The sequence below is a fragment of the Cotesia typhae genome, unplaced genomic scaffold (assembly GCF_013202065.1).
Source record: "Cotesia typhae breed Kobodo isofemale line unplaced genomic scaffold, CoteBio_Ctyphae contig_77, whole genome shotgun sequence".
NCBI lineage: Eukaryota > Metazoa > Arthropoda > Insecta > Hymenoptera > Braconidae > Cotesia > Cotesia typhae.
In genome coordinates, this window is record NW_027423765.1 from 618443 (window position 1) to 646409 (window position 27967).

At 33.3% G+C, this 27967-nt stretch overlaps 6 protein-coding genes across 6 annotated transcripts in view; 2 read left to right on the plus strand and 4 right to left on the minus strand.

Annotated features, from left to right (window-relative positions):
* Positions 1-27967, minus strand: part of LOC141532992 (uncharacterized) — a 128890-nt gene that overhangs the window by 69270 nt on the left and 31653 nt on the right. The window lies entirely within an intron of this gene.
* On the minus strand, positions 1314-2672 carry LOC141532971 (uncharacterized). Its single transcript, XM_074251604.1, has one exon. It carries the CDS (start codon positions 2670-2672, stop codon positions 1314-1316), a length of 1359 nt encoding a protein of 452 aa, XP_074107705.1.
* Positions 2847-5168, minus strand: LOC141532972 (uncharacterized). The gene has a single exon (XM_074251605.1). The coding sequence runs from the start codon at positions 5166-5168 to the stop codon at positions 2847-2849; it is 2322 nt and encodes a 773-aa protein (XP_074107706.1).
* Positions 6144-6755, minus strand: LOC141532973 (uncharacterized). Its single transcript, XM_074251606.1, has one exon. The coding sequence runs from the start codon at positions 6753-6755 to the stop codon at positions 6144-6146; it is 612 nt and encodes a 203-aa protein (XP_074107707.1).
* On the plus strand, positions 19988-21146 carry LOC141532974 (uncharacterized). Its single transcript, XM_074251607.1, has 2 exons — positions 19988-20570; positions 20996-21146. The coding sequence occupies exons 1-2, from the start codon at positions 19988-19990 to the stop codon at positions 21004-21006; spliced, it is 594 nt and encodes a 197-aa protein (XP_074107708.1). The 3' UTR covers positions 21007-21146.
* On the plus strand, positions 27059-27475 carry LOC141532975 (ATP-dependent DNA helicase pif1-like). Its single transcript, XM_074251608.1, has one exon. It carries the CDS (start codon positions 27059-27061, stop codon positions 27473-27475), a length of 417 nt encoding a protein of 138 aa, XP_074107709.1.

Consider the following 27967-nt stretch of genomic DNA (forward strand, 5'->3'; position numbering starts at 1 on the left):
CTATCGAAACTTTTTCTTATCATTAAATTTTTATGTTACAATGTTAATCTTGACTAATTACTTCTAATAAGGGCGAGCGCTTCTTAGCGTTCCACCCTATTTCCTAATATTTCTATAGGGGCGAGCGCTTATTAGCTGTTCCACCCTGTTCCTATCAATAAAAATTAATAATAATCTTATAAATAAAAATCATGGTACGAGACATTATCTGTGCGGCCCACCGGGGATCTATCGATCAGCTAACGTGGCCGGCTTGGAAATAAACTTTGAAGTTCGGAAAATCCAGAACGTAACAAAGGTATCCAAGACCTTTCTGAAAAGAAACTCCAACTAATGAAGATAGATATCTTTTGTATCGAAGGCGATCTCCAGAAGATGGTGGAGTAGCAATCAAACTTAACGGCAGCAATATTGATAATCGATAGTGTTTGGTATTAATGCCGGTACTTTCCCTCAAACTTGGGTAAGCTTTCTTACTAATGATATTAGTTGGTGGCCTTGAAAAAGACCGTTGTTATTAAGACTACGTAGTAGTCTTAATTTCTTGAGATGACTTGTTAGTCCCACGCTCTTAAAAAAAGAGCCTTGAAGTGGCCTTGAAAAAGACCGTTTTCTTCAGTTGTGAGCTCTGAAAAGAGCTATTGAGACGAAACAATGCAAGTTAACCTTGCTTTTCTTGAGTTGTGAGCTCTGAATAGAGCTATTGAGATGTAACAATGCAAGTTAACCTTGCACACTTGACTTTGATGATAAGAGCTCTGAAAAGAGCTCTTTGGAGGTAACTCGAATTAGAACTGTTGTAACATTACACTACAAGGTAAGCCTTGCTCGCTTGACCTTGATGAATTTACTTTTTCTTATATGCAAGCCTTGCTCGCTTGCTGTAGACTGCTTAAATTCTTCCTTTTCTTGATCCTCGTAGTTCGATGGATAAAAGTGGACTGTGTAGCTCTCCTCGCTACCTCTTTTAAACGGTCTGGTGATTTGAGAGGGGATTGAATTATATGAATGCATTGGCTCGCTAGCTCCGATGGACTGAGTAGGGGTATCGAAGGTAGCGGCTCAATTACAACTTGGAATACTTTCCCACTATGACTGGCTCTCTCGTCATGGTCCGTGCGTTTGTTAGTACCTAATGAAGATCTTAACTATGATTGGCTCTCTAGGCATGATCAGTACGATTGTTAGTACCTAATGAAGATCTTGACCATGACTAGCTCTCTAGTCATAATCCGTGCGATTGTTAGTACCGAATAAGGATCTTGAGGGTTTTTTCAACATTCTCCCCCCCAAATTCTGCGGAATGCAGAATTTCAATCTGATGCATCTTGATGAGGAGCTAATGGAAGAAGCGCTAACTTAACAATTGGTCTGGTCATTGTAGATGTAGCTGTTTTAAGAGTGACGATTCGAGTAAGTCCATCGCGTCCTGGATGTAGTTGGATTACTCTTACGAGAGGCCACTTAGATGAAGGGAATCTCTCATCCGTAATTAAGACTAACGATCCAATCTTAATGTTTTCTTGTTGGTTGTGCCATTTTGAGATAGACTGATGTGCTGACACGCATTCTGCTGACCATCGATTCCAGAATTGTTGAAATCGTTTCTGGAGTCGCTGAAAATGTGACATCCTTGGTTCTTTTAATGAGGTTAGAGATGGTTCAGGTATTGAGTTAAGCGCTGCTCCTCGAATGAAATGACCTGGAGTGAGAGCTGAAAGGTCGTCTGGATCATCTGATAAAGCGCTGAGAGATCTTGAATTAAGCACTGCTTCGACTTGTGCTAAGAGTGTTGAGAAATCTTCGAAGGTGAAACTGGTTTCTGCTATTGATGCTTGAAGATGACGTTTGACTGATTTGACTGCTGCTTCCCATTTTCCTCCCATATGCGGTGCTCCAGGGGGATTGAATTTCCAATTTGTACCATAATTGGCAAGGACACGTTGTAATTCTTTGTACTCTGAGGTAGCGTGAGAAAAAAGACGTTGTAACTCTTTATCAGCGCCCTTGAAGTTTGTTCCACAGTCGCTATGTAGCGTTTTGCAGATTCCTCTACGACTGATAAATCGTCGAAAGGCTTTTAAGAACCCTTCTGATGAATAGTCTGAGACTACCTCGAGATGAATCGCTAATGTTGAGAAGCAGACGAAAACTGCAATCCATCCTTTAAATGTCTTTGAGCCTCTTCCTTGAAACGTCTTCAATGTGATTGGTCCAGCGTAATGAACTCCAGTTGTTTCAAAAACTAATGATGGAGTTACTCGAGATGACGGAAGAGGAGCCATAAGCTGTTGTGTTCGGACTGCTCGGATTCGGGCGCAGACCAAGCAGCGTTGGATAAAAGACTTAATTGGAGATCTTCCTCCTAATATCCAACATTGACGTCGTAGGTACGTCAGTGTAAGTTGAGTTCTACCGTGGAAGGTCCGGGTATGAGCATCTGCGATGAGAAGTTCAAAAAGTTTACAATGTCGAGGTAAAATGGGTGGGTGCTTGCTGTCATGATCAAGTTGAGAATTTTGAAGACGTCTTCCAACTCGAAGGATACCTTTATGATCTAATCTTGCAGTCAGTCTGGAGAGAGCATGAGACTTGTGCAGTTGGTTTCCTGATTTTATCGTGTTGATTTCAGATGAGAAGTACGCTTGTTGAGTAGCCTTTATCCAAAACATCTTTGCCTTTTCTAAGTCCGCAGGACAAATTGGCGAAATTGACAGTTTCGAGTTAGGAATCCGTTTAAAGCATGATATGGCTCGTTGACATAGTGCAGTTATCCTTAATAGCTTTCTAAGGTCCTTGTGAAATGTCTTTACACATGGAAGATTAATAAGATCCCAGACATCTGGTTATGGTACCACTGTTAATGAGATGCTAGGTCGTTCTTCGAGATCTTCAGTTGGAGATGGAGCTACTGATATGGGCCAGTACTCTGGAGATTGAGTTAACCAAGGAGGTCCTGTCCACCAAAGAGGATTCTGAATCAACTGGAAAGCATTCAGACCTCTGGACGCACAATCTGCTGGATTGAGCTTTCCTGAAGTGAGTCTCCAAATTGCATTTGGAGTTGCTTGATGAATGGCTTCGACTCTGTTCCCAACATATTCCTTCCATTTCATGGGATTGATCTTGACCCATGCTAGAGTTACTGAGGAGTCGGTCCAGAGGAAAACAGGGTTGTTTTGAAGTTCCAACGTAGATTGAGTATGCCTTATAAGTTGAGCAAGAAGAACAGCAGCTGAAAGCTCTAATCGTGGAATGGTTAGCCGCTTGATCGGAGCGACTCTAGTTTTGGAGCAGACTAGAGTAACTTTCGAATTTCCTGTATGATCAGTGACTCTGAGATAGAAAACAGCAGCCATTGCTAACTGAGATGCATCGGAGAATCCATGGAGTTGGATAGAGTATAAATTAGATTGCAGATTAATCCATCTGGGTATTCGAAGTTCAGTTAACTTTGAGATGTCTTCTCGAAACTTGGCCCATTGATTTACTGTATCAGGGCAAAGTTGATCATCCCAGTCAAGCTTCTCAAGCCAAAGTTGCTGGAGCAGAATTTTGGCTTGAATGACCACTGGAGAGATGAAACCGAGAGGATCGAAGAGTTGAGCGACTTCTGAGAGAATTGATCTCTTGGTTATTACTGCTCTTTCTGAGATGGAACCTTGAAACGTAAACTGATCATGAATTGATGACCAGGAGAGACCCAGTATCTTCGATAACGATTCATCAAATGTGTGAAGTGATGACTTGCCCTTGGATTGTGATGTCGAGGGAATAATAAACTCTTGTGTGTTGCTTTTCCATTTATCGAGTGGAAGACATGCTGAAGCGCACATGCTGTTAAGCTGTTGGGCTATTGTGTTGGGATGGTCAATTGTGTCAGCTCCACCTGAGATGTCATCAACATAACTGCCTTTTAGGATTGGGTCAACTGCTAATGGGTAACTCTCCTTTTCGTCTTCCACTAGTTGGATCAAAGTTCTGCAAGCTAAGTATGATGCTGATCGAGTTCCATACGTAACTGTTTTTAGTTGATATTCTTGGACTTCGTTCTGTTGGTTGATCCAGAGAATTCTTTGTAAGTCCCAATCATCTTGATAGACTTGAATCTGTCGAAACATCTTCACTATGTCAGTCATGAAGATGAATTTGAAACGTCTGATGAACAGCAATACGTCAAATATGTCTCTTTGAGTTTTTGGACCAGCATGCTGAATGTCATTGAGTGATACTTGTGAGGTGATCTTACACGATTCGTCGAAAACGACTCTGAGCTTTGTAGTAGTACTCTGTTCTCGAAGAACTCCATGATGAGGTAAGTAGTAGACTTGTTTAGGTTCAGGAGCATCTTTAGGAACAGCAATCATATGTCCCAACATCTCGTACTCTTTTAAGAATTCGAGATATCGTTGATTGAGGATCTCGTCCGACTCCAATCGTTTTAGCAGTCTTCGAAGACATCGATATGCTGTCTTTTTGGAGTCTCCCAGTCTTGAGGTGTCTGAGGATAATGGTATGCGCACTACATAACGACCTTCTTGATTTCTAGAGTGAGTACTTGTGTAGTGTTCTTCACATTGAGCATCTAGTGAGTTGAGGGATGACTTGGTTGGCTCTGGAACTTCTTCTTGAATCCAGAATCGAGTGAGCGATTCTTGAAGTTCGTCATTCGTGATTGTATGTAAAGACTTGATAGGCTGTCCATTTGATGTACATGAAGCAGGTCCGAGGAAGGCCCATCCAAAGATGGTATGAATGGCTAAAGGTTCATCTGATTTCCCCTTAATTATGGGCGATGGTTCTAATATTTGATTAAGCGTATCAGCTCCTATGAGAACATCAATTTGTCCAGGCTTAAGGAAGTCTGGGTCTGCTCGTTCTAAGGTACTGAGGTGAGACCAATGTTGGTCTGCAATGAAGACTGATGGAATTCTGCTTGTTATTTGCGGCAAGATGTATGCTCTAAGACTCACTTGCTTGTTTGAGTTACAGGACTTGATTATCAATTTTGTTTGGCCAACAGTTTTACTTGAAGAGTGATTGCCCACGCCTAGAATTGGAATCTCGGCTGCTATTTGACTGAGGTTTATCGCTTTGACTAATTTTGTTGAGACAAATGTCAGTTCTGATCCTGGATCGATGAGAAGACGAATTATGTGCTTTGTCATATCAGAAGATATTACTGTTGCCTTACAGGTAGCCAGGATTACTGAAGTTCTTGTGTCAAAGGCAGATAGAGATGTTGCTTTTGCCTGTGTTGCCTGAGCAGGCAAATGCTCGGTTTGAGATGACTTGTCGATGGTGACCTTCTGAGATGACTGTTTATATTTGGTGATGTTGACATCAGTCTGAGATGCTCTTGATCTGAGATGACTTCGTGATTTGAGATGACAACGTGGGCTACGAAAAGACTGCCACCGTCATAGCGTCTCTGATTTGTCTTCTGTCTGTGAATTTTGAGACAGCGATGTTAATCGTTCAGAGAAGGCTCCAAGAGGTGGTGGTTTTTCTTTAGGTGTTGTAAACAAGCCGTGTAACAATGAATGATGGCGCTCTTTACACAGCTTACAAGTTTGAGTGTTACTGCACTTGTACAAGTTGTGCCTACCTAAGCAATTGTAACACAACCGCTCTGTTTTCACTAGTTGGAGCTTCTCAGCGTCTGACTTATTTGAGAAGTCTGGGCATAAGGCTAGATAATGTTTCTTACCACAACACTTGCAAGTATTGTTCAAATCCTTTACCCACGGCCTTGCCTCTGTTTGAGATGACGTTCCAGGTTGGTCTGAGATGACGTGATGTACTCTTGCTGATTGAGATGGCTTTGAAGTGGTTTTTGACTGTTCTTCAATACTTTCCAGAGCTCTGGCAGCACCAGTAAGAAAACCAGTTAACTGTTCTAGAGATGGATACTCAGTTGCTGAACCAAGGTGCATTTCCCAATCTTCACGAGTCTTGGGGTCTAGATGGTGTGTCATGAGATGGACTCTGATTGAATCCCATTGGTCAACTGGAAGTCCGAGGGCTTTCTGTGAGTTCGTTGACTCAGAAACCACATTGAGAAGTGCGTTGATAGTAGCTGATGATCGAACTCCTGGCGTCTTCAAGCGTAGCAGCTTATCTAGTTGAGCTGCGATGAGAAGTCACTTGTTTTCATACCTCTTGACAAGCATGTCCCAGGCTACTTGGAAGGAATCAGCTGAGATTTTGATGTTGGAGATGAGACTAGCAGCATTTTCAGAGAGACTATTTCGGAGATGAACAAACTTTTCTGCATTTGAGATGGCTGTGTTTTCTCCAATTAGAGTGGCGAACAAATCTGAGAAGGCTCTCCAATCTCCGAAATTACCGGAGAATGGTGGGATTGGAATCTTCGGCAATGATGATGGTCGTACGGCAGAATTCCCACTCACGCTAGTGTTGGCTAGAGATGCTCCACTCGCAGGAGTAGCTGCTCCAAGTTCTGCTATTCTTTCGTCAAGCGCAGTTTGAATATTGACAACGCATTGCATTGCTGTCTCGTAGGCCTTATTCTTGACGTAGGGATCACCTAGTGGGATCTCAGCCTTTGATAAGATGATTTTCTCATGCTCAGCTTCAAATTTCTCCCAATTGGTCTTGAGTATTAGCAACTTTGCCTTGGCCACGTGAATATTAAAGTTGTTGTGTGCTCCTTCGTTGATTTCCTTGCTGAGAGACATAATGAACGTATATTTGGACTGCTGCAGAGCCAATCTTGCCTGAAGTGTCGACATCTTTGAGGCTTTGAATGACTAGACTCCCCGCAGCACTTGGAGCTCCGCAATGCGCAGAGTCTTGAAATTCAATCTCAAGGAATAATCTCACACCGGCTTAAAGAGATGTCTTGTGGTAACTACCCAAGCTGAAAGAAGTATCCGGCTCAAGGGACCATAAAAATGTTTGGTATTAATGCCGGTACTTTCCCTCACACTTGGGTAAGCTTTCTTACTAATGATATTAGTTGGTGGCCTTGAAAAAGACCGTTGTTATTAAGACTACGTAGTAGTCTTAATTTCTTGAGATGACTTGTTAGTCACACGCTCTTAAAAAAAGAGCCTTGAAGTGGCCTTGAAAAAGACCGTTTTCTTGAGTTGTGAGCTCTGAAAAGAGCTATTGAGACGAAACAATGCAAGTTAACCTTGCTTTTCTTGAGTTGTGAGCTCTGAAAAGAGCTATTGAGATGAAACAATGCAAGTTAACCTTGCACACATGACTTTGATGATAAGAGCTCTGAAAAGAGCTCTTTGGAGGTAACTCGGATTAGAACTGTTGTAACATTATACTACAAGGTAAGCCTTGCTCGCTTGGCCTTGATGAATTTACTTTTTCTTAGATGCAAGCCTTGCTCGCTTGCTGTAGACTGCTTAAATTCTTCCTTTTCTTGATCCTCGTAGTTCGATGGATAAAAGTGGACTGTGTCGGTAGCTCTCCTCGCTACCTCTTTTAAACGGTCTGGTGATTTGAGAGGGGATTGAATTATATGAATGCATTGGCTCGCTAGCTCCGATGGACTGAGTGGGGGTAGCGAAGGTAGCGGCTCAATTACAACTTGGAATACTTTCCCACTATGACTGGCTCTCTCGTCATAGTCCGTGCGTTTGTTAGTACCTAATGAAGATCTTAACTATGATTGGCTCTCTAGTCATGGTCCGTGCGATTGTTAGTACCGAATAAGGATCTTGAGGGTTTTTTCAACAGATCGGTGGTACTATATAACCCTGTTCAAAAACGTGAAAATCGATCGATTGGTTCGAGAGATATCGTCGACTAAACATTTGGAAAGAAGTGTTTTGTTAACATAACTCTGGCATTTTTGACAATAACTTTTAAACGGCTGTACTGATCAATTCCAAAACCTAGTCAGCTTTTAACATAATAAAAATACGTCCATTGCCCCCAAGTTAGTCAAAATCGGTCGATTTTGTCGAGAGATATTGTGAACAAAAGAAAGCCGAAAAAAGCGTGTTTTTTATTACTCCGAAATTCCTAGTTTAATCAATTTAAACTTAGATTCTTTATATGACTGAAAAAAATGCGTCAAATGCTGCCTACCGCGTGCAAATCAATTGATTTATTCGAAAGTAATTGTGGTTTGAAAATTCAAAAAATAATGTTCTATGAAACTTCAGATCAGCTTCTATCAGATTTTTGAGCTCGAAGAGCTTAAAAGCATACAAAAGCTCTCTTTGAGCTCGGAGGGCTTAAAAACATCATTAGTGAAGTTCTAAGTGCTTAGGTATAGAATTAGTGGGAAGTTACAGGGATGGCCTGCAGGGTCAACCGTTTTCCTAATTTTTTTTTTTTTTTGATTGTTACGAATCCAACTAACCCACTCAGTTTCAATTTTTGCATACATATTGACCAAAAATTGATTAAAAAGACTACAATAGAGCACCACATAATTTTTTTCTACACGACGTTCCATTAATCTACACCTAAAGAATTCTAAATCAGAGACTGTCCTATTCATAGGAGCCCTAGTATTGGAATATTGGAATGTTCATGCAATCACCATCTTCTCTACAGAAAAACATCAAAGGGTATTAAAGAGCGTCGTAAGCACGATGGGTTATTTCGTACCAATTTATTGTCTCTACTGTAGATGATTATATCTCTTTTTGTTTTGTCGAAACCTCGTCAAGGCGCCGACAATTCGTTCTTCAGTTTTTTAAAATTTAATTTGATTAATATTTTAGATAGATAGGAGTTTTAAATAAATCACACTTGATGTTTCGGACAACAGGAAGAAATTTATCGTCCCAGAGGAGGAAAAATCTGGTGAAGCCAGATAAAAAAATCTCCTCGATTATAAGTACAGAAAAATCGTGTATGAATGAGTAATTGTTATTTAGTCAGGGCGGGACCGTAACTATTAGAATATTGAACTATTCTTGTTGAATAGTTCAGTGCATATTGCTAATTATAGGCGAATACCAACGACTCGTTGAGAGTCGTGTTAATTTGTATGTGTGTGAGAGAGGAACGATCAAAGCCAAGGCGGTGCGATCAACCACGGGCTGTCCGTATCCAAAAAAGTGAGAGGGAGCTCGAATGTATGGCGTCTGTCCGAATTGCCGCGCAACTTTCTACAAAATTGCGTTGATTAGCGAATAACTGGATTCAGCTGAATTTATGAAGATGAATAGAATGATAATAAGTAAAATGAAATAAAACGATATGATTTATGAGAACTTATCAATTGTACTGTATTCTGCGTAATATGCAAGAGCGATTGCGTGAAAATTACTACTGACACAAGGGCCTCAGAGCAACTAGTGGTCCTGGCTATCGCACTAGCCAATACCAACGGTTTTTCCTATAAGGCCCCGATCTGCGCGATACCGTTCTGCGCCTACGCCGCAACTTAACGACTACGATGACTCTTGAATTTAAACGAATTCCGGTAAGAAAATTGTTCGAGAATTTTTTAGTCGAAACTAGAGCTAATATGTAGTTATAGTCATCTGATTTCGTACACCCACGCTCTCTCTCAACAAAGATAGATGTAATTGTGTAGCACATACACACACACACACACACACACACACACACACACACACGCGCGCGCGCGCGTATATACTCCTTCGTATACGTACGATTCGAATCGACACTTTTTTTGAAATCTTGAACGACAATAAGGACAGCAACTTCTTCAGTTTGAGGAGCATTGTAACGACCTTTGTGTTCTCCAGAGGGCTTTCTGTCAGCATTGATAACAACTCTGAACCCATTTTGGTTTTTAGGAACTGAATCTACAACGGCCTTGAAATCGATAATATCCCGGTTGTGTTTATGTAGCATCTGTTGTAATTGGTTGACAAATTCTGGCTTAACGCCCGGGGAAATTCCACAACGGATCTCGTGTTTACGCTTATCATCACCAAGAAAATATGACTGCAGAAACGAAGGCTGTTCATTAGGATAAGTCATAAGGATACCGATCCTATGGTATACTTGTCCTTGAATTTTAAATGTTGGCATAAAGGTTCTTTCTTTTACTTCTTTTATTTCGAATGACGTTATCTGAAAACATCTATTATACTTATGAACTGATAAGAGAAAATGTTCAGAAAGACTATTCAAAGGTTCCGCTTAAGGTCTAATAGCCGAAATCTGAACATGACCACCACTGCAGCACGTTCTTGGAGCTTAATCCTTCTATTTTAAAGCATAACACCACGAACAGGGCACGCGTTTTTCGACATTTACGATTTTATCATTTGAATAGTCGATGTGGGTTTGGTAATGAAAACCAGACAACGTATTAGTAGCCCAAGGTGATAATTTAATTTGTGATCTCTTTCCGTTATTTTTAATTATAGCTGTCTGATTAATATGTGGGTTGTTAAAATCGTATCTTTTTACAGCTTCTCTATGTACATCAGAATGACTTTGATTATATTTTTTCACAGCCTTTCTATGTACATCAGGATGAGTTTTGGTATAATTTAAAGCCGCTTGTTTGAGTTGTTTTTTTTTTGTTTGTTTTAAAGTCGCATAAACTACTGGGGTCATGAGTGACTACGGTAGGGGGTAAACTTTTTTGAGATTGGAACTTGTTTTATCTTTTTGGGCTTAGCAGCATAATACACTCAAATATTGAAAATATTCATTGGTGTACGCCGGGCTCGAACCCGGTCCAATGCATTTTGGAAAGCAAGGGCCGGATCCGATAGGCTACTGCGCGCCTCTTTTGAGTTGTTTATTTCTAATTACATTGGTAAATCGTTTTCTTCTTTTTTTGCACGACTCAAGATGCGAAGCATCAGAGTGCTTTACGATCAAAAAATTTTTTTGCCTCTTTTCGGCAACCGTTGTCTAATACTGTAGCCTTGTTAAATTCCCGGAATAAAAGTATTTTGCATACCATTGTCAAGATAATTTAATGGAGATTAATTTAATGCTTTTTAAAAATAAATTTAGTGAAACAGAAACGGAAAAAAACATCAATTTAGGCCTAAACATTTTCCTGTCCGTCATGTATGAAACCCTGAAAACACAATAACTTGAGAAAAAATCCATTAATTGAGTTAATTTTTTTTTTTTATTCTGTGAGATTTTTAGGTCACTTATTGCGTATGACCCGATAATTCAGTGTCGTTTAATTACAATTAATGCAAAAGCACCGTTACCCGAACACTGTATATATCTATATCTATATCTATATCTATCTATAACTATATCTACATTCTATATACATGTTGTGTATATATTTTTTTATTATTTATTTTTATTATTTATTATGATTATGTATTATAGACAGTTATTCGATCAGGGATGCCAACGCACTACCTTCCAAATTTTTTCTATATTCTGGTTATTTTTTTTTTCTGGTTATTTATATATATATATATATATATATATATATATATATATATATATATATATATATATATATATATATATATATATATATATATATATATATATATTAGGTGGGTCAAAAAAATCGAATAATTTATTTTTGATTTTATACTCTGAAAAATAGGTTCGTAGACACCTAAAAAGAATTCTCTCCAAGTATAAGCTCTTAATTATAACGGGAAGGTCCTCCGCTTTGCGGGTTTCTATTTTTTTCGAATAATCAGATAAAAAAATTTATATCTCGCTTCCAACTGCTTGGAAAAATATTCCGTGGCATAGATTTTGTGAGAAATTGAATGCTTTACAAAAAGGTCTCTTATGACTTTTTCAAAAACTCAACCGATTAAAAGATATTCATAGTTGAAGTTTGGCTATTTTAAGGAAAATATTCGTTTTTATTATGAATTTTATAAGTCGATGAAAAAAATTATTTCGGATTGCGGAACTCATGATTTTGTAGGAAATTTACTGCTCTACAAAAATGGTCTCTTATGATTTTTTGATTAAGTGAAGCCGTTACGAGATATTCATCGTCAAACATTAACGAATATCAATATTTCCAGTTTTTGATCAATAATTCGATAAATTTTAATTTAAACTATGAGTTTCAGGAAAATTTACATAAATTTGAGTTTCGATCGATAAAGAAATGTTATAAACAATTTTTTTAATATTGTTTTCAGTCTTGAGCTTGTTTGATTGCATTAAAACAAGAAATTAGAGCATTTTTTTCGACATATAGCCAATGATTAGTTTAATTTGAAGTGAATGACATATTTCTTTGTCAAATTTAATATGAAAAGTATTGAATCAAGTGAGAAACAACCAGTATTTAACTTTTTTATAGATAAATTTTTTATTGAATTATCAATTGCAATATAATTGTCTATATTTTTAACATAACAGTACGCTATTACTATAAATAATTTCTTTTATTACAATTTGGGAATGTTTTTGATGTTCTTTGACAACTTGCAATAAGTACTGGAATTGTTCTTCATTTTTTGTCAAGCATTGATTATATTCACTGACTAATGCAACAGCTCGCTCTGCTGAATCATTGACAACTTTTAGTTGTTGAAAGTATTCTTTATTTTCGAGATAACTCTCATTAGTAGGCCATAATTCAACATCGACATCAAGAAAGTCATACGGTAGATCGAAGATTTTGAAAAGATTTAATGACTTTTTAGACACAAAGTCACTCAGAGTTCTCTGCGCCAATGAATTCAAATCTTTTTAGCAATTACAAATCTTTTAGCTTTAGAATCTGTACCTTCACGAGTATTAACAGCTTCAACAATACTTTTTTACTTCTAATGGAACGCCATCGTCAAACAGTGATAAAATGGCAAGTTCATCGCTCAAATACCATAAGTGCGAAATCATTTTTTCACACGTAGCTGAAGAAATCAAAGGATTGATATGTTTGTACTCCAATAAATTTTTCATAAACTGCAAGTCATGATAAGCAGCAGTTGTTGCAGAAGTTGATGAAAACCAAGCTTTTAAATACAATGTGACTATAAAATACAGAAATGACGAAGACCATGCAATTCTTTCTGAGAGAGTTTGAATTCATCTCTGAATAGATACATTTTCAAACTATAAATGGCCTTAGCCATCCATCTAGCATGATGAACAGCACCAGGACGTTTGAAAGAAATCTTTTCTTGAGGTATTTCTCCAAGGAAAATCAATGATAATTCCAATAATTCTTTATCTAACTTATTATAACATTTCTTTATCGATCGAAACTCAAATTTATGTAAATTTTCCTGAAACTCATAGTTTAAATTAAAATTTATCGAATTATTGATCAAAAACTGGAAATATTGATATTCGTTAATGTTTGACGATGAATATCTCGTAACGGCTTCACTTAATCAAAAAATCATAAGAGACCATTTTTGTAGAGCAGTAAATTTCCTACAAAATCATGAGTTCCGCAATCCGAAATAATTTTTTTCATCGACTTATAAAATTCATAATAAAAACGAATATTTTCCTTAAAATAGCCAAACTTCAACTATGAATATCTTTTAATCGGTTGAGTTTTTGAAAAAGTCATAAGAGACCTTTTTGTAAAGCATTCAATTTCTCACAAAATCTATGCCACGGAATATTTTTCCAAGCAGTTGGAAGCGAGATATAAATTTTTTTATCTGATTATTCGAAAAAATAGAAACCCGCAAAGCGGAGGACCTTCCGTTATAATTAAGAGCTTATACTTGGAGAGAATTCTTTTAGGTGTCTACGAACCTATTTTTCAGAGTATAAAATCAAAAATAAATTATTCGATTTTTTTGACCCACCCTAATATATATATATATATATATATATATATATATATATATATATATATATATATATATATATATATATATATATATATATATATATATATATATATATATATATGAATATATATATATTGTATATAATAGGGTGTTTCAAAACAAGACGAATTTTTTTTTTCTTTTGGTGTCTAAAAATTGATAGTATACCTAAAAACAAAAATTTGGGCGCCCATGTGAGCTCTTAATATCAATAGTAAGATTTGCCTGTATCCATTTCTTTATTTTCCATTTAAATAACACGGGAAAAATTTTTTTTAATATTTTAATTTTTATTACTTTGGAACAGTTCATCGTAACAACAATCTGAAAAATGATATTAGTAGGAAATTTTACGCTCTACAAAAAAAGTCTGAAGACCAAATTTCTGAAGAACAAAGTTCCTCAGATTAACGGCTTCAAAGATATCCGCGGTCAAAGATAACACTAATAAAAAATTTATAATATTTTCCAATAAAACTACAAAAAAAATATCATATGCTATATTTTTATTATTTTTTATGTTAAATTACTTCAATTCCGTTAACCTGAGACTGTAAACTTTTTTTTTTTACTAATGAAGTCAATACTTAACTCACGAAATGCACTAATATATAAATATAAACGTTAAAAATATCTTATAAATGATTTTTTGGTCTCTTTTATAACAAATTTATTTTTTTACTAAATATTAAGAAATTTAATTGAACAATTAATTCTTTATAACAAAAACTATATTTACAACTTGTTACAACAATTTTTCAACTTGAAAATATTACAGTTTTATAAAATTACTTTTATTGCAATTAGGATATTGTTTTCTATGTTCTGTCACTACTTGCAACAAATATTGAAGCTGTTCTTCATCTTTCGTTAAGCATCGATTATACTGCTCTATCAATGCCACGCCGTGTTCTGCTACATCATTCACAACTTGAAGTTTCCCGAAATACTCCAAGTTTTCTAAGAAATTCGGATTCTGAGGCCACAAAGTAACATCCTCATCAATGAACTCATACGACAAATCAAACGATTCAAATATATTAATCGATCTCATAGACACAAATTGACTAAGATCTTTATTTAATAATGACTCTAAATTTTTCTTATCTATTATAAAGCGATTTGTTGTAGTTTCATTGGCTTTACAGTTTTTAAGAGCATGAACTATTCTTTTTTTTGTTCCAACTGAAACATTTTTATCAAAGAGAGATAAAACAGACAGCTCGTTGTTTAAATACCACAAGTGATCGGCTAATTTTTGTCAGCATATCTGTGAAAGACTATTATTAAATCTTTCAAATGAAATTAATTCTTTAATCAAAGTTAAATCATTATTAGGTGCTGTTATAGCACACGGCGCAGTGAACCAAGCTTTTAAATAGAATATTATGATAAATAAACAAAGTTCTCGTAATCCATCTATTTCCGATTTAGTAAGATGAAATTCATTTCTGGATAAAAAAATTTTTAAACTATATATTGCTTTAGCCATCCACCTTGCATGATGGACCGGTCCAGGATGCTTAAATGTAATATTTGTGGTAGTAGTACCCAAAAATATTAATGATAATTCCAAAAGTTCACGGTAATCGTCTCGACAATGATCCATCTACAAAAAAAGTTATAAGTCAAAATGAAATTGATTATATCGCAATTTCAAAGTTGAGAAGACTAATTATTATTAACTGATGTGAGGTAAAAGTTGTAAAATATTTTACAAACGCAATTTTAATCGTTAAAGATGATTGAAAGTATAACAGTCATGTGAAACTGATTTTCAATATTTTTAATCACGACGGCAAGTTAATTAATCAGAGTAAAATTGATAATTGAGGAGCTTATTTTCAAAAGGGTATCTTTTGATTTTTGATTAATCGAGACAAAAACTAGTTATCTTCAATTATAAATATTTGTATTGAACTTTTTTAATTTAGCTATAAAGTGCAATCGGTTATGAAGCTGCAATTCGATTTTCATTTATAAATGTTCATAATTCTCAAAGTAATTAGTATTTAAAAGTTCAGAAAACTGGTATTTTAAAATATGAAAAGATACCCTTTTGAAAATCAGCTCCTCAATTATACTGAACTTTATACATTTTTCTTTTCCACTTTAACGTCAGTTAATAATTCTTCAGCGCTGGATTAAAAAATTTTACTTCTTTGATTATTAACGAATTTCAAAATCTCATCTTTGATTGGTGTTATTACTTCCAAAACTTTTTTGTCACAAATACCAGCCGTAAAGTTTGATTGGTCAATTTCATCCCACTTCTTTTTAAATCTCTGATAAATTGGAACGTTTGGGCCAGACGAAGCAGGCCAGTATACTTCAAATGCACTTCGAAGAACAATTTCAAAAATATGGTGTCAGCATGGCAAGTACAACAGTTTTCTACTAAGAGCCTTTTCTACTAATACACACACACCATTTCTGATTCCTGAAAAAATAAAATAAGAATTGCTAGTGAAGTATCGATTTTTTAGAGTAGTACGGAGAAATCTTTTCAATTTGAAAAAAAAAATAACTCATAACATGGAAATTAATGGTTAATACTAAAAATCTGATTTGATTTAGCATTTAAACATTACGGTAATCAACCATGTTATATTTTTTTTATTAATAAATTATTTACCCGTATTTGACGCCATTGTATCAGAACACAATGCTTTGATGTTGTCAGTATTAATATCCCATTGTTTTACTGTTTTAATAATAGCCGAAGCTTGGTTTTGTCCAGTCCCAGATTCTAGTTTAGGAACTAAAATAATCGGAAGCCGGTCAACTTGTTCTGTACCTGTAATATCTGATAACAGTTTTCCATCAAAATGTAGTACATAATTGTCAGTTTCCAGATTAGTCTTCAGATTTAACGCCGCTTCTTTCCGGAATTTTTCCCTTGCTCGGTGAATAGTCACATGACTAAAGTTTACGCTTGCACAATCAATGTTCAAGCTAGATAATAAAGCAGCAATAATGTAAGTCGCCATTCTACTAGTCACGTTAGCTCTATCCAAAGCCGCAGCAAGTTCTGGTGTCATTATATCAATTTTTGGAACTTGTTGTTTTGGCATTTCATCTTCATAATCAGAGATTATACGAGAAGTATTACTTTCCAAAGATTTCTGGGATAATTGAGATGGATGACTTGATATTTTATGATTAGCAACATCATCAGTCTCAACTGCACAATAATAGTTGACATTGTCGTTATCAAACTCTCCGACATTATTATTACTATCATTACCATTATTATTATAGTTTTTATCATTGCTATCAATGTTCTCTTCACTAATATTATCACTATTATTGTTATTATTATCATAATTGCTGATATCAACATCCATGTCTTCGACATCTTCTAAAATTGGTTGAGAATTATATGAAATAAAACCACGTCGACTGGAAGATTTTTGTCCCAAATAAAATAATCTTTTTTCTTTGTCCAGTATATTTAAAACATCCGCATGAGCTACATCAAATAGTTTATTTAATTCATCCTGAAAAACGGATTCCTTTTTTTTTGAGACTTTGACTTTTTCATTTTACGGTTTTTTTGTAAATTCTTCCATCGATTGTGATTTGAGATTAGTTTCAAAAAAGCAGATCTTTTCTCTCTTGTCAGGATTTGTGCCGCACACCAAATTTCAAAAACTTTGTTGATAGTGATTGATATACTTTCTTTAACTGAAAAATTTTTCGTATCAAGATAATAAAATAAAAGCGACATAACCTCTTTCAGAGAGGGTAATTTTTTTCCAACTAATTCACTTAACACATCACCAATCAAGTACACTGTTTTCACCATTATGGTCACAAAATTTATAACTAATACATTTCTACTAATTAAATTAATAATATAACGGATTGAAAAAACAGTCAGTATCAATGAACAAAGACAATGACGAGAAGATATAGTAAAGCGTTGAGAGCAAAGCAACTAAATGAAGTTAGTACCGAACAATCAGGCTTACCAACACAGAGCTTATTAGCTACAACACTCAAAGTAAATGAGTATAATACTCTGTACCGACAGAGCTAAATAAAGCTCTGTTGATATTTTTCAAATAAAAAACATTTGATCAAGTTTTATAGTAGATTTAATTGATTTAACGTATTTACAGAATTTTCATATTATTTTGAATAATATGCAATGATGAGTGTTTGGTGAGTTTGTGTAATAAGGAACTTTACATTTTCCTCTTACAAAAATTTATAAATTTTATAAAATATAAAATAAATTTGTTATAAGAAAGACCAAAAAATCATTTATATGACATTTTTAACGTTTATATTTATATATTAGTGCATTTCGTGAGTTAAGTATTGAATTAATTAGTAAAAAAAAAAAAAGTTTACAGTCTCAGGTTAACGGAATTAAAGTAATTTAACATAAAAATAATAAAAATATAGCATGTGATATTTTTTTGTAATTTTATTGGAAAATATTTGAAATTTTTTATTAGTGTTATCTTTGACCGCGGATATCTTTGAAGCCGTTAATCTGAGAAACTTTGGTCTTCAGACGTTTTTTGTAGAGCGTAAAATTTCCTACTAATATCATTTTTCAGATTGTTGTTACGATGAACCGTTCCAAAGTAATAAACATTAAAAAATTAAAAAAAATTTTTCCCGTGTTATTTAAATGGAAAATAAAGAAATGGATACAGGCAAATCTTACTATTGATATTAAGAGCTCACTTGGGCGCCAAAATTTTTGTTTTTAGGTATTCCTGGTTAAAAATATTGATTGAAAAGGATTGAAAATGATGAAATTAGAATACTTTTGAATAATTTCAATTCTTTTTCATGTATATATAGATATACAGTTCACATAGGGTGACTGATTCCCAATACTTTTCAATCAATATTTTTAATCAGGGATACTATCAATTTTTAGACACCAAAAGAAAAAAAAAAATTCGTCTTTTTTTGAAACACCCTAGTATATATTGTAGAATATAATAATAAAACAAATTGAGGCTGCACGTGATAGTGAAATCAAAGTAAGGTTATATATTATTATTAACTTTTTTTTTATATCATTTTTTCTTCAATTTTTATTAACTGTGATCTTTATTGCACGACTCATTTTTTTTTTTATTATTATTTTGTTTTTTTTTATATAAATACTTTCTACCGTTTCTTTTTTTTTTCTTTTTTTTTTTTTATTTTATTATTTTTTGTTTTTTTTTATAAATATTTTCTATTTTCTACCATTTTCTTTTTTTTATAAATTATTTATAAATATTTTTCTACCATTTCTTTTTTTTTTTTTTTTATGATTATTATCAATTTTTTTTTCTTATTGATTTTAACAATGATCTTTTTTTTTTTTTAGTTGGATTTCTGCCCGGATTTTATTATTTTTTTTTTTTTTTGGTTTGTCATTATTTTATTTTGATACTTATCACTATAATTTATTTTTATTATTTATAATCATTTTGCAAGAATTATGGCTAATCAAGGTGAGATATTTTTTTCGGATGAAGCATGATGTGAAACATCTGAGTGCTTCACAATCGAAAAATATTTTTTTTTTATTTATTAATTTTCGTTTTACTTTGTTCATTTTTATTTTATTCATTTTTCATTTTAATTTTTTGATTTCTTTTTTTTTATTTGATCAAAAAAATGCAGGTCGTGCTAAAGACGTAGAAGATTTGCGTCGTTATGTCGCTCGATTGGAAACTGAGCTTGCTCGTCGCGAGGACAGTTGGACACAACGAGAACATGAACTCATTTCACGGTACAACAACATGTTGGAAAGGATGCGTGATACACAGGCTCAAAATATTGTTTCTCAGTCACCGGTGAATCAGCTTAAACATAATACTGAAGCTCAAGCAGTTGAGACTTTGCTGTCAGGAGTAGCTGGTCGTTCCAAAGTGAACCCAGTTACCAAGAGTGCTGGACCACAAGTAGTCGCAAGTGCTTCGTCAAGAGTAACTGATCGTCCACAAGAAAGCCCAATAATCCAGAGATCTGAATCACAAGCAGTTGAAATTACACCACCAGCAATAACTGGTCGTTCACAAGTGAACCCAGTTATCCAGGGTGCTGGATTACAAGCGGTTCTAACTACTTTGCCAGATGCAGCTGATCGTCCACAAGTGAACCCAGTTACCCAAGGAGCTGGATCTCAAGCGGTTAAAATTGCACCGCCAGAAATAATTAGTCGTTCACAAGTGAACCCTGTTACTCAGGGGGCTGGATCACCAGTAGTCGCAAATGCTTCACCAAGAGTAACTGATTGTCTATAAATGAACCCAGTTATCCTGGGTGCTGGATCACAAGTGGCTACAATCGTTCCACCAGGAGTAGTTGATCGTCCACAAGTGAACCCAGCTACCCAAGGAGCTGGATCAAAAGCGATTGTAACTACTCTGCCAGAAGCAGCTAATCGTTCACAAATAAGCCCGCATCTTCAGAGACTTGGATCACAAGTGGCTAAAATTGCTCCTCCAGAAATAATTGGACGTTCACAGGTGAACCCAGTTATCCAGGGCGCTGGATCATGTGTAGTTGCAATTGCTACGTCAGAAGTAGCTGGTCGTTCACAACTGAACCCAGCTACCCCGAAAGCTCGATCACAAGTAGTCACAAATGCTCTGCCAGAAGTAGGAGGTTATGCACAAATGAACCCAGTTATTCAAAGCGCTGAATCACAATCAGTTGCTATTACTCCACCAGAAGTTGCTGGTCGTCCACCTCTGCAGGATTCTTTTATTACACGACCAGCTCAATCGGATGTTCAAGAAGGTACAGTCTCTGATGTTAATTCGTTCACGTTAGGTTCAGATCATGAATCAACAACTATTCGTAAACGAGAAAATCTAGATAATGGTAAGAACATATTTGTACATATCATTTTTTATCTGATTTGAGTAATTACTGACCAAATACAACTTTTTTTGTACATATAATAATTTTTTTTTGTCTCATCGTAAATAATTATTGGTCGAGTTTTCATTTTTTTATTAATTTCTATTAGTTTTTCGACGATTATAATTCTTATTTATTTATGATTAATTATTGATTAATATTTCTTTGTGTTTTCTTTATTACCTGTTGTGCATACCTGCACATACAATACTTTTTTTCTAAGAGATCTCAGTTATGTCTCATTAAATTCATAAATTGCTGACGAGATTAGTTGGAATAATCTGTTATATTTTAGAGAGGCAGTATTGCACTCATTTGTGTTATAATTAATTGTTAACTATATTAATGATTTTTTTTCTTTCTTTTTTCATTATTTTTTTGAGAAGATTTTGGTTAACAAAATGGTGTCAAGAAGGAAAAATATAAGTCCAAAAGGCGTATGAATGGAGGACAGCAGCGTAGAAATTGGCAAAAGAATAAGTCTACTAATTTTAAACGTGGTAGTGGAAATTTATATTTTAATTATTACAATTAGTCGGTAATAATACTGATAGTGTCTAAGTACCGAGATTTAAGCAAAGTTAATTCATGTTAAGTGAAAAAACTTATTTTATTTGGAGTAAAAAATATTGTTATTAATAACAATAGGGTTTTCTTTATAAATGTTGTGGTATTAATCAAAGAAGTTATAACTAAAAATAGTTTAATATTAAGTGTTTTTTTTTTTTTTTTAACGAAGTTACTATTTTATTGAGAAAATTAAAAAAAAACTTAATAATGACTGAATAGGTTAAAAATATTTTTTTTTCTTGTTTTTATTATTATTATTTCTCTAAAAACTGTAAGTTTAAAAGAACTATTTACCAAAAGTCTCTAAACTTGCCAAAGTTTATTTTAATATAAATATTAAGTTATATAATTAAAATAACTAATTCAATTTATAGTTAAAAAAATTCGGTAAATATTAATAATAATAAGGTTTCCTTTGCAAATGTTCCGGTATTGACCTATAAGAAGTTGAGCCAAAATAAGTTTTAGATTATCTATCGAATAATACTTTTTTTTTTTAACCGCAGCGATCTTGCTTTTCATGTAATAAAATTACTAGACATGTAAGAATTAGTTAAAGTAATTTTTTTTTTCGTTATTGTTCTAAAAAGTTTTTTCATTTCAAGAAAACATGTATTACAAATATTGGAACGTGTTAACAGAGATTATTTTAACATGAGTAATATAAAATTAAAGTTATCTAAGTTGTAACTAAAAATAATTTAATATTAAGTTCTCTATTTAAAAGAAAGTCATTACTTTATTGAAAAGATTTAAAAAAAATTTTTAAATGTCTGAATAGGTTAAAAAAAATTTGTTTCAATTATTATTATTTTATTTTTTTTATTATTATAATAATTATAATAATAATAATTATTATTATTATTATTATAATTGTTATTATAATAATAATTATTATTTCTCGAAAAACTGTATGTTTATTTTAAAATAAATATTTACTAAAAGTCTCTAAACTTGCCAAAGTTTATTTTAATATTTTAATAAAAATATTAAGTTATATAATTAATAACTAGGGTAAGCGCATCGGTTTTGGACACTTTAGAGCCAGTTTTGGACTATTTAAATTTCAATGATTGTGTAAAAAATTACAATATTAAATTAATATTTTTTTAAAATTCTCAAATTTTATTATTCACACAAATAAAATCTATAATTATATTACATTTATAATTTATTTATTTAATAATTTGGACATCAAAAGTCCAAAAATGATACAGTGTCCACAAACGGTACTTCTACCCTAATTCAATTTATTTTTATTTAAAAAAAATTCTATGAAAAGTGTATTATTTAAAACAAAGTTACCAATTTTTAAGATTGTTCAAATAAAAACTGTCCAGTTTTCATAATTTTAATAAAAAATAAAAAAATAAAAATAGATCTCCTTAGTAAATTTGTAAATTTCATTCTTCCTCATTTCGTATTTTTAGTTTTTTTTTATTTACTTAATTTTTTATTTTCAATTTAAGTTCGATTTGGCTGAGTCCAGCCTTGCACGGGCGACCAATCATAAAAGTGCGCAGTTCACTGAAAGTTCAATGCGTAGTGAATTACTGGGTCCCAGAGACATGCGTAATAGGTCTTTTCTTCGACATTCTGTCTCTTGCCATGTTTACTTATTTTTTTTTTTTTATTAGTGAAATTTCTATCCACTTCATTAAGGTGATCTCTGCTTCTAATTTTTTATTGTTAATGATTTTACATTATTTAATTCATGATAATTCTCAGTAATTATCTTAATAGTTAGTTAGTTTCATTTTTATTCAGTGAACTTTTCTTTTTGGTTATTATGTTCTTATTTTGTTGCTTTCTGGTTGCAAAGTGATTGTAACCTAGCGGAAATATATTCTAGTTTTGTTGGTTACAGTTGTCTGAGTATGATAAAATCGATCTTAAATTCGAGTGTTAAGTTTATTATCATAATTATTAAAGATTTTTATGCTATTAATATGAGTCAATCACTAATTAGTTTTTGCTGAAATTAATTAAAGTTAACTTATTCATTCATAACTTCTTGGTTACAAAATATTTGTCTAATATTTTTTTTGTTGTTGATTCAATCGCTGAAATTTATTAATCTTGTATAAATATTGTGAATAAAAAAAATAAAAATAGAGTCCGCTAAAATTTAACTGATTTTACTTTGTATTTATTAATTAATTAATTTTCTTTTTCTTTCAGCAACTTTTAGTCAGCCTTTTGCGACTGTAGTCTGCCTTTTGCGACTGTAGTCTACCTTTGGTGACTTGCAATAACGATTTTTTTTAGCCTCATTTCGGCAACTATTATTTTATTTTTATTTATTTTGTATTATAGCTTTCTAATATAATACTCTTATAGTATTATAGTCTTATTAGTGCACGGAATCGAGATATTCTGTATTCTGTATACTATTTATATTTCTTCAAACTGTACAAATAACGATGCCAAAACTTAAAAAGCAATCTCTTCAAAAACGGCGCCAAATACAAAAGACTTTATACCAATCATTGCGAGCTAGTAATAAATACCGCCTTTCTAAAAATCTTAAGGCAACTCAGCGAATCAAGAAAGATGAGTGTTGTCGATTAGAAAAAAACAAAAAAAAACAAGAAAACTAGAAAATATAATTACATTCATCGTAACAATGAAGATTATGTCATTAATGAGAGAGAACAAAATCGAATCAGAATAGCTAAGCTGCGTTCTGATGAGACTTGTAATGAAATATCTCAAAGTTCAGGAAAACGTAAATTATATAACGATGAATCGAATATTTTTCACAAAAAAGCTCAACTTGATCCAGTTTCTGGACCTAAGCTACGTCAAATTGAAAAAGAAAAAAAACAAAAAGAAAGAATGAATTAATTTTTGAAATACAATGAAAATTTTTCAGCTAAACTTTCATATCAAGCTAAAAATAAAAAAGAAAAAAAAACAGCAAAATTATATCAAACTGTTTTAGCAAAGCAATCTCAAAACCCTGAGATTTGCACCTGTTGTTTGCGTAAACTTTATAATTCTATCAATAAAATAACTGATTACAAAAGATTACTAATACTGGAAAAGAATATGGTTGATTGTGCATATAATTTTAAACAATCGGAGTTTCTATGTGATTCATGCTGGAACAGTTTAAGAATAGGCAATAAACCAAAAAAAGCTGCTACAAAAAATCTCTCATTCACGAAAATTCCAGACTGCTTAAAACGTCTAGTCCACTTGGGGCTAGATTAGTTTCACCATGGTTACCGTTTTTGCAAATCATACCCCTTCAACAATATACAGTTTATCCACAACTATCTCTTAAAGGAAATATAGTAAATGTTGAAGTAGACGTAGATGAAATGATGAAATATTTGCCTCGTCGTCCCGAAGAAGCTCAAGTAGTTCAAATTCAAATTAAACGTAAAAAAGAGTACAAAAGTAGTTATATGGCTGAAAATATTGTTGTTAAAGATATCAAAGATTCGATGAAATTCCTCCAAAAATCTACATTGTATATGCGATATGACATTAAAGAAGATGAAGAGTTCATATCACAATTAACACAGGAAAAATTTCCGTTTATTGTAGATGAAAAAGATAGAGAATTTCTTTGTGATCCTAATAACAAAAAATTATTTGAACGATTTTATGAAAATGGCGATGAAGAAAATGATGATGAAAATAATGAAGGTGATGGAAATTTTGATAGTGATAACGTTTTAGTCATCGATTAGAATCGTGAAATGGCAGAAGTCACTAGAATCATTGCACCGGGTGAAAATAAAATTCCAAAACCAATATATAGCATTCCAGATTATGAAATTTTATGTCACCCACACATTTTTGGGGGTGAACCGTTCGATGAAGAAAAAGTTTTAACCACCAATGAGAAACATAAACTTTGGATTACTCATAAAGATCCCCGTTGTCGGCATAATCCAACTTTTGTCCTTTTACTCGGTCAAATGACTGTACAGAAGCGAACGAGAGATTCTATGAATTTCATGACGCGAAGAGGTTGCAAAAATGAATCTTTAAAGGTCAACGATGTTATTAAAGGTGATTTAAAAGATGAACTGGTTAAAAAAAATGAAGCTTACAAATTTCTCACTCCAATAGTTGGATCTCCTGCTTATATGGAAGATAAAAAAAATTTTTGATAGCTGCAATGGCTCAAATTGGAACTCCAAATGGGTTTTTTACTTTCTCTTGTAACTTACATAATAATATTCCAATTCTTAAGCAACTTTATAAAGAGCAATATGACAAAGAGATAAGTAGTTATGATGTACTTAATCTAGATCGTAACGAAAAAGACTTAATTCTGAAAAGACTGTTAATTTGTAATAATCCAGTGGATTGTGCACGTTTTGTAGATCGTTATTTTACATCTATTATCCAGTGTATGGCTAAAGAAAATGGTCCGTTTAATGTTCATTATATGGAAGATTAGTGTCATAAAGATGAAGTCCAACAAAAAGGAGTCTTACATCGTCATATGGTAGCGTGGTTACGAGATGCACCTCGTTATAATCCAGAAAATGATAAGTCTGAAAAAGAATGTGTTGATTTTATAGATCAATTTATAAGATGTAAATTAGACGAAAATAACCCGTATGTAAAAGATTCTCAGATGCATAAGCATACATTTACCTGTTATAAAGGAACGAAAAATATAAAAACATGTCGTTTTCATTACCCCTTGTGGCCGATGCCAGTAACGAGAATATTAACTAAATTACCTCCTGAGGAACGAAATGAAATAGTTAAATTACATGTTGAAAAAGTAAAAAATTATCTTAATGAATTGGGGAAGCTACCCCGAGAAATACCGTTTGCTCAAGTTTGAAAAGAGCTTGAAATGACCGAAACTGGATATATTAAAGCTGCAAGATATCCTCTAAAAACAACACGAGTGTTTTTAAAACGCCAAAGCAATGAGATATTCATGAATGCGTACATTCTTGATATCTTAAATCTTCTAAAATCAAATATGGATATCCAATTTATTTGTGACCCTTATGCTTGCGTAAGCTATCTTACTGATTACATAGTGAAAGTTGAAAAAGATATGGCTAAGTTATTTAGAACTTTAATTGAGCAATTTTCTAATAAAGATTTTGCCAACCTTGAAAAAGTTAAAAAGATTGCAAATGCATTTATTAATTCAAGAGTCTTATCAGCACAGGAAGCTGCTGCAATCATTCTCCATATACCAATGTTTAAAGCAAGCCGTAAAGGAGTTTTTGTTCCTACTTTTCCAATAGACGAAAGACACCGAGTTCTTAAACGTATGAAAGACTTGATGAATCTTGCACCTGATTCGACTGATATTTACCAATATAACATTATTGATAAATATTGTAAACGTGATGCAAAATATGAGTCTATGTGCTTAGCTGATTTCGCTACTGGATATAGCAATCCTAATAAACTGAAAAAAAAGGGGTTATAATTAGGATGATGGTTCTGATTGTGATGAAGACAATGCTAGCGTTAATCAAAAAGATGATGCAAAAAAACGCAAAAAACGGCAGATTTTACGTTCACGTCACTACAATAAACATCAAGATGAATCTAATTATCATAGAGAACAGTTACTACTTTTTTTACCGTTTCGTGATGAAAAAACCGAAATTGAAAGTTGCGATGGAAATAGAAAAATTATATACGAAAAAAATTTAGATCTTATAGAAACAAATCGATCATTAATATACAAAATGGAAGAGAGTTATCTCGCAGATATTTTCAAAGAAAAAGAAGTGGAAGGCGACGATGAGATCGATGAAAATAATGATTTTATCCCTAAAGAAAATCAGCCAGATGACTTTGTTGATATTTTCACTGAAAATAAAAATGTCAACTCTTCGAGTTCAAAGGAAAATGATTATAAAATTAGCGTTCCAAAAGTTATGAAACACGACGACATTTTAGAATTACTATTGAAAGCTAACGAACAGCAGCTTCAAATAACCATGCACTGTTTGCATTCTCAAAAAATTGGCAATCCAATTCGTTTAATGATTTCCGGTCAAGCAGGAACTGGAAAGTCATTTTTAATTATTCTAATATATCAAGTGATATCGGATTACTATACGAAAAAAATTAGTTGTACAGATATTGAATCAGCTCATGTTATTCTAGCAGCTCCATCTGGAAAAGCTGCATTTGTAATTCATGGTGTCACTGTACACAGTTGTTTTTGTTTACCTAGAGACAATATGAACAGAAACATTTCAGCGTTGAGTTCTAGCGTTGTTACATCTTTAAGATTTGAAATGCGAAACGTAAAAGTTGTCATAATAGATGAGGTTTCAATGATAGGTTGAAATCGATTGAACCAAATTGACACTCGTCTTCAACAAATAACAGGAAACAACTCTCCCTTTGGCGGACTGTCAATAATTTTTGTTGGAGACTTAAGACAGCTTCGACCTATTATGGATAAACCTATTTATTATACAGCATTCCATTACTTAAGAGATAAAAAATTGCTGTGGAATAAACAGAATCCTAATAAACCTTTCAAACCGAATGTTGCAGATCCCACGTATAGTGCTTTATTTGCAACAGATAATTGGCTTGACTTCGAATATTATGAACTGACCAAAGTAATGCGGCAAGACAACATTCATTTTGTCAATGCTTTAAATAATCTTTCTATGGGTACAATGACCGATACTGACATACAACTGTTTAGATCACGATGTAACTTAAAAAATGTACCTCATGAAGCAATTCATCTTTTTTACACAAATAAAGAAGTTGACGCTTTTAATGAAAAAAAAAAATTACAAATATGAAAGGTGAGTTATTTGTAT

Bases quoted from the DNA above. Each gene is read 5' to 3' on its own strand.
- LOC141532975 (XM_074251608.1), top strand. From the start codon at position 27,059: ATGAAACACGACGACATTTTAGAATTACTATTGAAAGCTAACGAACAG.
- LOC141532974 (XM_074251607.1), top strand. From the start codon at position 19,988: ATGAACCCAGTTATCCTGGGTGCTGGATCACAAGTGGCTACAATCGTT.
- LOC141532972 (XM_074251605.1), bottom strand. From the start codon at position 5,168: ATGACAAAGCACATAATTCGTCTTCTCATCGATCCAGGATCAGAACTG.
- LOC141532973 (XM_074251606.1), bottom strand. From the start codon at position 6,755: ATGTCGACACTTCAGGCAAGATTGGCTCTGCAGCAGTCCAAATATACG.
- LOC141532971 (XM_074251604.1), bottom strand. From the start codon at position 2,672: ATGTTTTGGATAAAGGCTACTCAACAAGCGTACTTCTCATCTGAAATC.